Source organism: Hippopotamus amphibius, chromosome 14 (assembly GCF_030028045.1).
Source record: "Hippopotamus amphibius kiboko isolate mHipAmp2 chromosome 14, mHipAmp2.hap2, whole genome shotgun sequence".
In the NCBI taxonomy this organism is placed as follows: domain Eukaryota; kingdom Metazoa; phylum Chordata; class Mammalia; order Artiodactyla; family Hippopotamidae; genus Hippopotamus; species Hippopotamus amphibius.
Window position 1 is genome coordinate 73,248,747 of NC_080199.1, and position 15,888 is coordinate 73,264,634.

Genomic DNA, 15,888 nt, shown 5'->3' on the forward strand with positions numbered 1-15,888 from the left:
AGCACCAAATACAGTTTAAAACAAGGAGATCCTCAACTACCTTAGTAATACACTGCGAAGTAGATCATAGATTATTATATGCACGTGTGAGCATATTGAGTTACAGTGCTGCTGGCCTTGTGCTCAATGTTCATAAATCAGCAATATATATTACAGAAGGGGTCTTTAAACAGAAACACACAAAAAACAACATTTGTCGATCAGGTGACAAAGTTGCTGTGAGCAGAGGCTCACAGAACCTAACCGTATTCCCCCAGGAGCAGTGGTCCAGTACGTGCTAATTCAAGTGTTCGTGGCGACTGTATAGAACAGAACTACCGCAAATAGTAAGAGGCAACCGTGTTTATCCCTTATTACCACCTAACAGTCTATATTTAGAAGGCAAATTACTAAATGGCAAGAATTTCCTTTATTTACTTTTATTGCCTTATATCTGAGGTTTACAACAGTGCTTAGCACTCAGTAGAAATCTAGAAATACTTGAATGAATAATTAGTAACAAGTAAAGGGTGGATAAGCAGTTCCTCAAAGAAACTCAACTGGCCAATAAAGTTACAAAAAAAATTCGACCTCACTAGTAATCATGGAAAGGTAACCAAAACCAGCCAAGGTTTCCCCGCCACCCTCAATGCTACTACCTAGTGCTGGTGAGGGTTCAGCAAAGCCACTCCAACAATCATGAAAAGACTAGAAAAAAGTGCATATTCTTTGACCCAGCAATTCCACTCCCAGAAAATAAAACCTGGATCTGTGAAAATTTTTATCAATAAGGATAATTAACAATTAACAAAACAGTACAAATCACCTCAAGATATAAATTGGTAAAACAATGGTAATACACACAATGTAACATTATGTAGCTATCCAAAAGTTGTCAAAAACTAAGATGGGAAAATGCTCGTTAAACATTAACACAGATCATGAACAAATAGGTACAACAGAATCTCATATTTATTTCTTAGTCTAAAATGCATGAAAATATGAAAATGTTTACAGTAGTTTTTACCACTAAGTGTTAAGATGAATGCTGCGAAATCATCTTGGTGTTTTCCTGTATTTTCCCAGTTTTTCCTTACAATAAACATGCGTGTCTTTTATGATCAGAAAAAAAAGGGGAGGTTTGGGAGTACATCTGACAAATCAGTTTTGAAGTACTGAGTCCCTAGTGCCACCCTTAAACCTTAGTAACTCTGTTACTAATTCAAATCACTACAGTAGTGGTGCTGTTCGCGCACCCGGACTTTAAATGGAGCTAGAGGTAGAACATATATTAAGTTCAGCCCTGTAGTAACCACTACTCAATTCCAGCTCTGCAACTTACTCACTCTGTGCTGTTTCCTTATCTGTTAAAAGTGATAAGAGTACCTCACTCACAGGAATGTTGAGGTTTAAATGAATTAATGTTTCATTTGTAACAGAATCGAACATATGCAAGCCTTACATGCAGTCGCTATTTCTCCCAAAACATAACTGTTAGATGGGGGTCCCACTTTGGGTATAGAAATAAATGTCTTGGGGGAGAAAGATGATACAACATAAACTCTTAGCACATGAACACAAAAATAGGTTATTTTTTCCTGTTATACATCATTTTTTGATCACTTAACATTTTGTAAAGTTCTAGTAACAAGTTTCCCGCCATCTTTTGTAAGGAGAGAAAGAGAAGTTGTATGAGGGGAAGTTCACACTCTACACCACTCTACTGGTAGAGGAAACAGGCTTTGGCTCTTAAGTAAGACCACAGAACCAATGGCAAAACAGTCATGTGTTCATATATCATATACAATGACTTAAGTTTGCATCAACTAGTGTTTTTCCTGAACCAACTAAAATTTACAATGTCAAAATTTAATGTACCCAAACTGCACGAACTACCAGAAACTACACACTACTTTTGGTTTTTAAGATTTTGAAATCCTCATTCTCTTACAAAGTGAAGCCAACAAGGAGAACAAATTCTTTACCATTTAAATTTGTGAAACAGACCACATGCTTTATGGGCATAACCAAAGGTAAAACCTTCAGCAGCTTACACCTTTTTCGAGACAAGGCCACTGTGTATACACTACCTAAAAACACAGTAAATTTTTCCAAGAGTAATAATAAATCTTAAACTAAAAAGAGTTAACGAGCACTCAACAATTCTCAAACAGATATTCATCAAAATGAGGTAAGTCTAATGTGTCATTTGCTAAAGAATTTAACGCTGAAGTAGAAAAAAACTCATCAAAAATATCAGTCTTCATGGGACTTTCCGAGTTCAATGTTCTGACGTAGGCATTACTTGTGAGTGAGTCTGGCTGAACTTCACAATGATTCTTCTTGGTGGGGCTGCAGTAATTATGGTCCTGTCTCAGATGCGTGTCATGGGGAGTACTGTTTAATTCATTAGGTCTTGGTGCTGGGATATGATTATCTCCCATTTCTAAGTACCTAAAGTCACCCTCCCCATTTTCCGAGAGCTCTGCTGAAACTACAGTTGTAGGGGACAGTAATTCTGCTAAAATTTCTTCATGACTTTGACTAGTGTATGGGGAAGCACTAGGAACTGCGGTGCACCCAGATTTATTATCGGCAATATCAATTTGATGTTGCAGTTCTTTTAACAAGTCTTCTATTGATTCACAGTCATTTGGAGATCCACAGTGGGACACAGCCTCTAAAGTTCCACTTGGAAGTGCTCCATTTTGGGGGGAAGACATAAGAGCAGCTAATTTCTTCTTTTTTGCCTTAAGTTTTTTAAGAAGTTTTAGACGAAGTTTATGAACCTGACCCTCAACTGGGTCTCCATGGTTTGCTGAAGAAACATCATTTTCATTTACATGAGAACTGTGGCTGAGGTGAGCTCCATATGAGTTTTCACATTTCTTCAAAACTTCCGAATCACCGTTACCATTAGCACGTAGAGGAGAAGCTGTGCTAACGGGTGATGGATGGCTTGGTGCAGGGTTACTAACTGCAGGGGGCTTACTCGCACACCTATGAGCTTTCCTGGATGCCCGGTTTGCCTTCTGTTTTGTACCTTTAGTTTTAAAGCCACCAAAATTACTTGCCCCCTTAACTGAAGGCTGCAAATCAGTCACACAGTTTCTATTATGAGCTGAGACACAAGGTGGCATAAAAGAAACACCCCTGCTTAATAAGCCTTTAACCCAACTTCCCACAAATGGTTTCTTCTGATTTTCTTTCACAGATGGATTCTGTGATGGCTTAGCTGTTAAGGTTTGAGAAAATGCTGCAGTTTCTTTTTCCTTCAAATCAGACACCTGAGATGTAACGTGTTGTTCTGGTTTTAATTTCTCAGTTTTTGGTGAAAGAAATTGTTTCGAAGAAGCATCCTTCTCTAGGGCAACTGTACCCTCCATTTCTACTGCCTTTACCCGCTGCATCAGGTCAGGAGCACGACTATCATCCCCAGGCTGCGTAACTACCGTACCTTCTGTACTCGGCTGTACTGACGGCACACTGGTATTTACAAGTCGAGATGAAAAGTCTAAATCCACAAACTGGTCTTGGGTAAGCTTGTCCTTGTGTGGAGCCGATATTAAAGAAGCCATTAGTGACTCCTGCGATTGTAAAGTCTTTGTTTTGATAACCCCTGTGTTTTCTGCCACAGGTTTGTTTTCTAATAAAAAACCTTCAGAGTTAACCTGTAACCCTTCGAGTGTCAAAGGTAAAATACTGCTGTCAACCAAATCTTTTGGACCTGAAAGTAAACAATGTCCAAGAGCTACGGCTTTATTCTGTGAAATTGTGTTAGAAGCGACTGACACACTCGTGGGGTGGGTTCCTGAGGACGCTTCAGCTGAGGCAGCGTCATCTACAGAACACAATGCTGGAGATACTTGCTTCTCATCTCCGAGGGAGTGTTGATCTTTAGTCTTTTCGAGTCGACAGCCGGCAGGTGGTGCTTTATCTGTCATTTGGCATGTTTTTCTTTCCCAGATAACAATATGTATCTCTGAAGCAGGAACTTGAAATTTCTCATGCCTTTCAGAACAGGGACCTTTTAAGTCATCACATTCCAGCCAACTTCCTGGGGGATGGGGAGTGAAAGTGAAAGAGGTTAGACATTCAAAAAACCACCACCTAGGTTAACTTTCTTGTGGCCTTTCTAATTGCTGTATTACTGGATATCCACCAAAGGAGAACACTTGAAAACATGGCCTTATCCTTATGTCACCATTTTTCTCTGCCAAATGTTAAAAGTCCTTATTTGCATAAAAAAAGTTATGGACTAACATCCAGAAATGTTGAAAATTGGGGTACTGTTTACTCTTCTCTAAAATGCCCACAAAAGGGCTTCCTAGGTGGCGCAGTGGTTAAGAATCCGCCTGCCAATGCAGAGGTCATGGGTTCGATCCCAGCTCCAGGAAGATCCCACATGCCGCGGAGCAACTAAGCCCGTGTGCCACAAAAAAAAATAAAATAAAATAAAATGCCCACAAAAAATCAAGACAAAAGCGTCCTTAACGTCTGGAACTTAGGCTACATTACAGTATCACCTAATATATCTAACAATATTAGAAAATAGATTAAATTTTTCATATATATGAATTTTCAAGATAAATGAAGCCTGTTACCTCAAGTACCAACACTTAATTCAATTCTTATTTTCTTTCTTTTAGGGTTAGGAAAAAAAGCTTTGGTTTTTAGGTGTCTGCTCTTACTTTATTTCTGAGCTCCTGTTTTCTCATTTGTCAAGTAGGAATGAGATGATGGATGACAGGGAAAGAGGTTAATGCCCCTCTGCACACCAAAAACTCCCAAACAAAACCATCTGTTACGTTTATGTGGATACACCCTTATAAACTATCTGAACCCATGACTTCTTACCCTATACCCATTAAAACTTTGAGAATATTTCCTTTGCCTAGGTCAGTGGTTCTCCACCACACACACATGTTAATTATAATAATTAATTAATTATAATCATTTGATTAATACTTGATCCTCAGAGACTGATCTACTGGTCTACGGGAGAGCCAGGACATTTTTTATAAGCTAACTATACAATGTTTATATGCTGTCAAAGTTGGAAACCATCTAACCTCTTCTACCTGAAGTGGATTTTTCATCTCTTGAATGCAATAAAAAAGTAAAATAAATTTTTTCAAAGTTTTTTTATGTTACTGAGAACCATTTCCTCCCCAAATTCTGAAGTAGGGTAAAACTTTAGGGTAATAACTATATTTATAACATGAGTTTCAGTTTGCAAAGCGCTTTTATAAACACATTATTGTGTCATTTATCCACATTAGCCCCGGGAAGAAAATATCAAAAATGAAAAATTTCCAAACAATAGTAAACAGAAAAATAGAACAAAATCAAAGCGATCCCTTATCAATGAACGGATATAAAACTTTAAGGAGACTGAGTTATCTTGTCTAAGACAAAGTGAAGATTGTGAGGGGAAATAAACTCGATAATAAACCACATTAAACATACAGAAGGGAAAAAATTAGCAAAATTCATACGCTGTACTAGTTAACCTTCTATTGAAAAGTTTAATTATTTAAATAAAGGCTTTACACCTTGACTATAGCTATTAGCAAACTAAGGATTTCAGATATTTTATTTCACAGTGAGAGAAGGTTACATAGTCTGTAATGTCTAATAGTCTTAGAAATAGATGTTTATTTTTATTTATATTACTAACAACTGCAAACTAAGCATAACTTATTCTATTTTTGTTCTCAATTAAAAACCTCCAGTACAATGCACTTTCTAAAAGAAGGTTATAGATCTAAAAAAATCAAAATTGCCACCATTTTTTACACTGAACATATATTACTCACGTAATAAAAACAAAAATAAAACCAAAGACATTAAGTGAAAATTAGCAAACTGTAAACCAACAGTAGTGCATCACCACAATCTAAAAAAGAAATATGCATATGCATGTGTATACCCATAAATATGCTGATATAAATAAGCAAAGTTAACAGTTAAGAGTGATTCTAAAGTGCAGTGATGGAGCAGAGGAGCAGAATAGTAAGAGGCAAGGACAAGAAGAAAGAATAGAGTCAAGGCAAAATCTGTCTTAAAAGAACAAACAGGCTTCCCTGGTGGTGCAGTGGTTAAGAATCCACCTGCCAATGCAGGGGACGTGGGTAAGAGCCCTGGTCCAGGAAGATCCCACATGCTGAGGAGGAACTAAGCCCATGTGCCACAACTACCGAGCCTGTGCTCTAAAACCTGCAAGCCACAACTATTGAGCCCACATGCTGCAATTACGAAAGCCCGCACGCCTAGAGCCCATGCTCCGCAACAAGAGAAGCCACTGCACTGAGGCCTGTGTACCTCAACAGAGAGTAGCCCCGGCTCAGCAGAACTAGAGAAAGCCCGTGCGCAGCAACAAAGACCCAACGCAGCCAGTAAATAAATAAGTAAATTTATTAAAAAAGAACAAGCTAGAGTTTATAGTCTCCATGTCTATTATCATAAAAGAAAAACATTTAAATACTTACCATCAGCATCTAAAATCCATGTTATAAAATGATTACTTGCTTGGTACTGAATGACAGAAGTTATTTGATAAAGACAGCCTTCAGAGTGAAATGAATAGCGCTGCAAGTCATTATGCGGTAAGCCTTCCACAAAGTGCAATATGAATATGAGAGAGACTCTGTGGGAGAGAAAGACAAGAAAAGTCAAACAAATGTAATACCATGTGTCTGCTTATACAAAAGATGGTCTGAAGCGAGCAAGTCACACATAACACTTTCAAGGCCAAGTGCACTAATTTTTCTTGAGGACCTCCAGATGTGTGCCTTAATTAGAAACGGAGAACTCAGTCTCAGAAGTATGGAACAGTAAACCCTTCTCAGAATGGTATCACTGACAGTTGGAAGCCATCATGCAATAAGGCTCCAACACAGACCATTAAACAAAAATTGCTCTGTAAGCTGAAACACTGCTTTGGCTTAAAGACGATCTCTCGGAAACTACTCTGCAGAATCAAAAGAAAAAAATCCAAACCTTTGAGAATTCTCTTTGGCACCCAGTACCCAAATTAATTCCTTTTGTTAGACGGGACAGGTAACATGTGAAACAAATGAACAAACCTAAGATATTTAAATAAACATTTAAAAAAAACCTGCCATGCTAATAATTTGGCCTATTTCTCTGGGTTTTCTCAGGAAGTAGAGAGGCCCATCAAATTGAAACTTCTACTTATCAACAATTTATCTGTAAGGAATAGAGAAGAAAATACAACATATTGGTGGATTTACTACAAACTTCAGGACATGCATAATTTCAAAAATACATTTTATTATTACAGTCACATGACAAACCAGAAAATAGAATCCAAAATAGGCCTCAAATAACTAAATTTAACAAAGCTCTCAGGATTTACAAAAACTGTTGAATATCTCTTTTCCCAATATTTAAATAGCTGTCAAAACTTACTTAGCTTAACACAATTTATTCAGCTGAAATAAACTTGAATCACTGTCTAAAATGCAGATTATTCAAACTGACAAGAGATAATCTGTAAATTATCCCTTGTCAATCTTTCTGCTATAGAATAATCGTCTTTAAAATTTAAGTACTTATAAATAAAAAGTCCTGCACAACTGTCTATAACACTACTCTCATTGTTTTTTGCCACATATCGATCTGAGATGCCACTGACTATAAAATGTACCATTATGAAAGAATACTGCCAATTAAACTATACCATGCCACCCAGTTTTAGATGTAGTCTCATTTCAAATATGTTAAAAGGTGAAAGTGTGTCTTTGAATCAGTGATCCACAGTAAAACGAGATTTGCTCTCACAGCTGGATATGTAGGCTTTAGGCCTCTTTAAGCACTAATATTTAGTTCTTTGGGCCTCAAATGTTACCTTTTCAATATATTTGCTGAGGCTAGTTACTAAAACATTCTCTTGTTGATAACCTAGACTACACAATCTCACTAGTTTCCAGCTTTCTTTATGTGAGTTTACACATGGAAAATGTTGGCAGCATTTCTTTCTTTCTTTTTTTTTTTTTTTTTTGCTTTTTATACCACTTTATTCCAACCTGAGCACCTCAATATAAAACTAACACTGGTGAAAATTTACTAATTTTGAATTACTGTAAATGTACAAGTTCTGCTAGCAGTTCAACACTTAAATAGATTAAATCATCTCTGACACATAAATAGGCAGCATTTATTTCTTAATGGCATAATTTTAAAACAGAACAACTTAGAAATGCTGGCTTCTTGGAGTCAACAAAATAAAGCAAATGCCTCCTCCTTTTTTAGTTTATTTTCGTCTCTAGGTCTCCTAAACTCTAAAAGTCATAGTATTTTCCTACCCATAATCCCAGCTTGTCTCATTTCCAGCCTCTCAGGTGAGGGTAGAACTCTACTTCTAGCTTGGCAATAATAGATTTTGTTCTCACACTTCTTCCTACCCGCAGTACCTTGAGTGTCAAAGATGGTGCTCAGAGCTGAGGAGAGCAAGTCAGGTTCTGACTCAATCAGAAAAAATTAGATGGGACAGGTTAAGAGAAGTGGAACCAAGAGTCACAGAAATTTCAAGGTAAGGTCCATTTGCACTCACCTCCTTAACATGAGGTTCAACTCCTCCTATTATGAGGATCTACTCTCAGGAAAAGAAGAGAAAATAGGAAAGAGAGAAAGCAAGCACAAGGGAACTGTGCTAAGTGCCGTGCTCTGCAAGCCAGCAGGAAACACTGAGTCTGCCCCACAAAAAATAGCCAGTCTCGTACTACCGGCCTGGAGTACAACTTTTTGATTTTCATCCCAACTAATGTAATATAATCATTCATATTTCAGAAAGTGCATATTTAACAATGTGCACATATGTACTTCTGAACTGTAATTATGTAGGCTTTAGGCAGAAAAAAATTTGCAAGTGTAATTTTTAAACCTCATTACATTTTACGTCTATTATATCGTTGCTAGAATTTTGAATATGACAAAAAATGAAAAATATGAGTAAAATTAGGTGTAATTCCAAGAATTAGAATTGGTTCATGTTAACTGTAAGTAAGAAAATACATCTTTAGAAAAAATTCAACCCTTCAGGACTTCCCTGGCAGTCCAGTGGTTAAGACTCCACACTTCCATTGTAGGGGGCATGGGTTTGATCCCTGGCTGGGGAACAAGGATCTCATATGCCATGCGGCCAAAAAAGAAAAAAAGAAAAAAAAATTCAACTGTTCAACAAAGGTTTACAAACTATGTTTTCTGGAGGTGGTTCAAGGATCTCACAAATAATAAAGCATTTCCTGCCAAACAATGAAGATTTAAATTAAGAAACATAATTTTAACTATTCAATATATCAGTATTCCATCCAAAATATGTAGAGTGTAGTTTATCTGTTTCAAAAGAGTCTGAAAATCATTGTATTAGACTGTTTAACAAAGCTCTATAAGCGCAGAGCAGAAATGTCTTATTTCAATTCTCCCTACTCCCCTAACCTTTGCAAATAATTATTTAAAAACAGATCACTGTTAGAACTGAACTTTAAGTGAATAAGCTTTACAAATGACAATCCAGGAGAGCATATGACTAGACTCCTACAGATCATGGCGGTGATGAGAGGTTCATTTCAAGAGTTTGTGAAGTAAAATTAAATCACATTCAAAGTCCATGTCACCATGCTCTGAACATAATTCCTAAACAATTTACTCAAATTTACTTAAAGAAAAGTAGCAGATTTGGACCCACTAGATATAATTCATCTGATTTATCAAAGGACCCTTTTTCGAGCGGGAACATATAGAGATGGGGATTACTGAGACAAAGTGTCCAGGGAACACTATCAGTTCTTAGAATGCTACAGGATTGAGTTACGCATGATATCGTGATGGACCTAATTATTTTTAAGTTACCCCTAAAAGCTATATTAAATTTGCTTCTAAATTCCATTAGATATCAACAACCACTTACACAAATTTCAAAGTAAAAAAATTACCAAGGACTTTATAAAGAACTTGTCATTTAAAACTTAAGTGAAATTTTACATACTAAGTTCAATTTACTTTTGAATATAGTAAATGTCCAAATTATTAATTCTGCTTATTAACTGGCCCATTCATTAGACCTCTAAACGCACTTCCCGTTGAAACACTGTTTAGATACATTTCCAGATCAAAGCATCAATCTTTAATATAAATAAAGCAATATATTTGTATAATAAAAATTATGTTTGTATAATTAAAAATCATATGTTGCAATGTGACAAAATAACAGATCAAACAAAAGAGCAGTGAGCTTATCTTCAACACCAGGGCTTGAGAAAAAGCACTATAAACTGTTATAATTATATATACCAAGAAGCCTCAAGTGATCCAATGATCCAGTGCAGGATGACAGACTTTCACATCCGGCTGTCCTTCTACCTCATCACCAAGGAAAGCACTTGAAAAAAAAAAAAAAAGGATTCCCTGGGAGTTCCCTGGTGGTTCAGTGGTCAGGACTCCGTGCTTTCACTGCCGAAAGTGCAGGTTCAAATCCCTGGTTGGGGAACTAAGATCACACAAGCCATGCAGCATGGTCTACCAAAAAAAAAAAAAAGAAAGAAAAGAAAAGAAAAGGGATTCCCTCAAGACTTAAATCTCAAAGCTTGGACCCCAGACAGCTATGGACTTTTGGTTAAAGATAGCTCTACTGCCCTCCCAATCAAATGTTATCAAATGATAGTAAAGGACAAGAAAAGATAACGCAAAAGGACAAAGAAAGAGAAAGGAGACATGAGCAAACAAGAGATAATAAATACTTAGAAGGCAAAAAGCAAACAGAAAAATGGTAACTTAGCAGAATGAATGAAGTGATGAAATGCCTGCTACAGAGTGGGCATACTGATAAGAAGAGCTTATATGCCCCCAAAGAACCCCCAAAGACTCAATACTGAGAGGCAACAGATAAAGATAAAAACCATACGATAATCTCAATAGATGCAGAAAAAGCTTTTGACAAAATTCAACATCCATTTATGACAAAAACTCTCCAGAAAATGGGCATAGAAGGAAATTACCTCAACATAATAAAAGCCATATATGACAAACCAAGAGCCAACATCGTCCTAAATGGTGAAAAACTGAAAGCATTCCCTCTAAGGTCAGGAACAAGACAGGGGTGTCCACTCTCACCATTATTATTCGACATAGTTTTGGAAGTGTCAGCCACAGCAATCAGGGAAGAAAATGAACTAAAAGGAATCCAAATTGGAAAAGAAGTAAAATTGTCACTCTTCGCAGATGACATGGTATTATACATAGAAAACCCTAAAGACTACCAGAAAACTGCTAGCACTAATCGATGAATTGAGTAAAGTAGCAGGATACAAAATTAATGCACAGAAATCTCTTGCATTCCTATACACTAACAATGAAAGAACAGAAAGAGAAATTAAGGAAACTCTTTCATTTACCATTGCAACAAAAAGAATAAAATACCTAGGAATAAATCTGCCTAAGGAGGCAAAAGACCTGTATGTAGAAAACTATAAGACACTGATGAAAGAAATCAAAGACAATACAAACAGATGGAGGGACATAGCATGTTCTTGGATTGGAAGAATTAATATTGTGAAAATGACTATCTTACCCAAAGCAATTTACAGATTCAATGCAATCCCTATCAAATTACCAATGGCATTTTTCACAGAACTAGAACAAGAAATCTTACGATTCGTATGGAAACACAAAAGACCCCGAATAGCCAAAGCAATCTTGAGAAGGGAAGATGGAGTTGGTGGAATTAGGCTTCCTGACTTCAAACTATACTACAAGGCCACAGTGATCAAGACAGTATGGTACTGGCACAAAAACAGAAAGGAAGATCAATGGAACAGAATAGAGAACTCAGAGATAAACCCAAGCACATATGGGCAGCTTATCTTTGACAAAGGAGGCAAGAATATACAATGGAGAAAAGACAGCCTCTTCAATAAGTGGTGCTGGGAAGATTGGACAGCAACATGTCAAAGAATGAAATTAGAACACTTCCTAACACCATACACAAAAATAAACTCAAAATGGATTAAAGACCTACATGTAAGGCCAGACACTATAAAACTTCTAGAGGAAAACATAGGCAGAACACTCTATGACATACATCAAAGCAACATCCTTTTTGACCCACCTCCTAGAATAATGGAAATAAAATCAAGAATAAACAAATGGGACCTAATGAAACTTAAAAGCTTTTGCACAGTGGAAGAATCCATAAACAAGACAAGAAGGCAACCCTCAGAATGGGAGAAAATACTTGCCAACGAAGCAACTGACAAAGGATTAATCTCCAAAATATACAAGCAGCTCATACAGCTTAATACCAAAAAAGCAAATAACCCAATCCACAAATGGGCAGAAGACCTAAACAGACATTTCTCCAAAGAAGACATACAGAAGGCCAACAAACACATGAAAAGATGCTCAACATCACTAATTATTAGAGAAATGAAGGTCAAAGCCACAATGAGGTATCACCTCACACCAGTCAGAATGGCCATCATCAAAAAATCTAGAGACAATAAATGCTGGAGAGGGTGTGGAAAAAAGGGAACTCCCCTGCACTGTTGGTGGGATTGTAAGCTGGTATAGCCACTATGGAAAACAGTTTGGAGGTTCCTTAAAAAACTAAAAATAGAACTCCCATATGACCCAGTAATCCCACTACTGGGCATATACCCTGAGAAAACCATGATCCAAAAAGAAACAAGCAGCATAATGTTCACTGCAGCACTATTTACAATAGCCAGGACATGGAAACAACCTAGATGCCCATCAACAGATGAATGGATAAAGAAGATGTGGCACATATATACAATGGAATATTACTCAGCCATAAAAAGGAATGAAATTGAACTATATGTCATGAGGCGGATAGACCTAGAGTCTTCATACAGAGTGAAGTAAGCCAGAAAGAGAAAAACAAACACTGTATGCTAACACATATATATGGAATCTGAAGAAATGGTACTGATGAAACCAGTGACAGGCAAGAGTGGAGATACAGAAGTAGAGAATGGACTTAAGGACACGGGGCTGGGGTGAGGGGCAAAGGGGAAGTTGGGACTAGGTGAGAGAGTAGCATAGACATATTTACACTACCAGCTGTAAAATAGATAGCTAGTGGGAAGTTGCTATATAACAAAAGGAGATCAACTTCATGGGAGATGCCTTGGAGGGCCAGGACGGGGAGGGTGGGGGGGAGTCACGGGAGGGAGGGGATATGGGGATATGTGTGTAGATGCAGCTGATTCACTTTGGTGTACCTCAGAGATGGGTACAAGAGTGTAAAGCAAATATATTCCAATAAAGAGTTTAAAAAAATAAAAGTAAAAAAATAAAAGTTCAAAAAAAAAAAAAAGAAGAGCTTATATGCCCCCAAAGAACCCCTAAAGACTCAATACTGAGAGGCAACAGATGTTGAAGAATGTAGGGGTAAGGCCCCAGGCTGAATACTGACATAGTGCCACAAGTGTGTATAGAGAAGACTCTCATACACCAGGCTCAGGGAGGAACCAGCAGAGATTAGAACCCTGGAGCAGGAGAAAACGTAGCCAGAAGAGAAGTTTCCAGAAAAAAAGGGGGAGAACTTAAAACCTGTGAGGCATTTGAGTGTTTAGAAAATTTATTAATGGGTATTTGAAGAATTAGGAAAAAATTCACAATGCATATATAACAAAGCAAATGAAAACACAGGCAATTAATAATTCCAGGAAAAATAAAGAGTTGTAAAAGAAATAAAACATAACCACGTATACTGCTTTGCTGGAGAGGGAATATATGCATATTCATAATAAACAATGAATACTGAAGTACTGTTTTAACCAAAAATGTAATCACATTGGAAGGCAAGAGAGAGGTTAAATAGAAATGGGGCCCAGGTGTTGGTGAAAGAGCCCTAGTCCTCAACTATTATAAAAGGAGAAGACTGTATAAAGGTGGAATGAGTGCACTGTTTTGAAATGTCAAAGTAAATACTACCTTAAAGGTTTAAAGCAGATGCCTGAAGATGAGGTAGGAGGGGCACTGCTCTTTTTCCCTTTTAAGCCTTGGCACTATTAGATTAACTGAGAATTTAGTGCTTGGATGAAAACAAACCATTAGGAAAGGTTCTAAGGGGTTTCTTGGCACATCCAAGGGCATCAGAAAAAGGTAAGAAAAGGTTAATGTCACTGGTTATTATATCAAATTAAACCTCAAAACACTTCCTCTCTGTAGAGATAAGGGCAATTGAAAATAAAGGTTAAAGAGGATGTACACGTGCGTGTAAATGTATTAACAAAAGACAAATTGTCTAAAATGGAACCGACCTACGCTGGAAAAGATAACTCTGGTCAGTCCTTGCACTGAGGAAACAAAATATAATAAAGACACATCTGCTCAAGGGCAGCAGAAAGCTTACAGAGGATGAAGGATCCGCAGGCCGAGGACTAGAAGAAGATGAGAATTTGGGCAGATGAGCCTATGGCTCATCTCTGAATCATCTTAGTTCTTGAAATAGATTAAGGAAATCGCAGAATTCTAATGACTCCAGCCACTTGGCAAAGGTGAGAAAAATGGAAGTTTAAGAGAGAAAAAAGGCAAAAGAAGATAAGACACCAGGAGAGTGGGGTCAGGCAACCGCCCTAGGTCAGCTCTGCAGGGGACGCCACCTGGATGGCCTGCTTACTGGCCAGAGTTTCTGACAGAGAGAAGTCTGTCGGCGATTCATAAACACTTCTTAACTCAAACTTTTGAAAAGTCAGTTGTAGTCATCCTGTTCAATTCTACACACTAAAAATAAAGTAAATTCACCTTCATTTTGTTCTAAAAAGAGTAAGGCAATTTACACTTACTTTTCTAACACCATTTTCCTTATTTGTGACTTATTGTTGCAGTTATTACATGGACCAAAATGGGCAGCATTCACTGGGTGCCACTCAGGGATGACATTTGTAAAGGTGACCAGATTCTTCACACATCTATAAAAAAAGAAGACATAATTTTGATTAATTTAGGTTAAATTCATTTATGTTAGCTTAAATCAGTGTCTAAAATAAAAGGTACTTTCCTTTATTTGTTTATTCATACTTTCCTATTCCCCCAAATCAATGTAACAATGTTCTTCCCTAACTCTTCTCTAGTAAAGCTCTCTGTAAGGACTCTCCACATTAATTACCTACAGTGTTTCAGCTCAGATGAAGAAAATATAAAGGCAGGGTTTCTCAAGAGCAATACCACTGCTATTCTGCACTGGGTTACTTGTTGTGGGCCAGACTTGTGCATTGTAGGATGTGTGGCCTCATCCCTGGCCTCTACACACTGGATGCCAGCATCAACCTCCAGCTGTAGCAACTAGTTAACTCCAGACACTGCCAAATGGCCCATGGGGCAAAAAGCAGCCCCTACTTGAGAACCACTGTTCTAAGGCTTTCAAATTTATTAAGAGTTCATCCCTTACTCAAAAAATTCACAATCTGGCTACCCATTACCGACAACCAAAACCAAAACGGAGGCACTTACAAATATATATAATCAGGAATAGAGACAACTTAATTATCTTGATCCTTAAAATATGAGAACATAAGCTGTGAAAGAATACTGTTTTCACAGTTTATGCAAGTTCTAAATTTGCACTTCAGCCTGAATACTTGATGGCAATTGGCATCTAAAAAGATCTTTACAGATGTACACTGCACCTCAACCAAATTTGCTTTAATAATATCTTTAAAAGAGCAATTATTTATTATCTAAGAGACACCACCTTCTTTTCTAAACAATAACAAATATTGGTAAATCATAAGTGAGATAAGCACAGGCTGTTAAAAACAGATCAGTTCTCAGGGAAGCTAACATTTTAAAAGCAAAGGCACATAAAGGTATCAACAAATGCATTGATGGTATTTCTGCTAAATCCTTAGTTTTCAAAGA

At 37.2% G+C, this 15,888-nt stretch overlaps 1 protein-coding gene across 5 annotated transcripts in view; it reads right to left on the minus strand.

Moving 5' to 3' along the window:
* Positions 1–422: 422 nt before the first annotated feature.
* The window catches only part of USPL1 (ubiquitin specific peptidase like 1), a 33,811-nt gene continuing 18,345 nt past the window's right edge, over positions 423–15,888 (minus strand). For all 5 annotated transcript variants that reach the window (XM_057707577.1, XM_057707578.1, XM_057707576.1 and 2 more), the window contains 3 exons: positions 14,814–14,939; positions 6,471–6,628; positions 423–4,036 (listed from right to left, as the gene is read on the minus strand). In XM_057707577.1, coding sequence (XP_057563560.1) covers positions 2,136–4,036; positions 6,471–6,628; positions 14,814–14,939 — 2,185 coding nt within the window. In that variant the 3' untranslated portion in view covers positions 423–2,135. The remainder of the gene's footprint in view (positions 4,037–6,470; positions 6,629–14,813; positions 14,940–15,888) is intronic.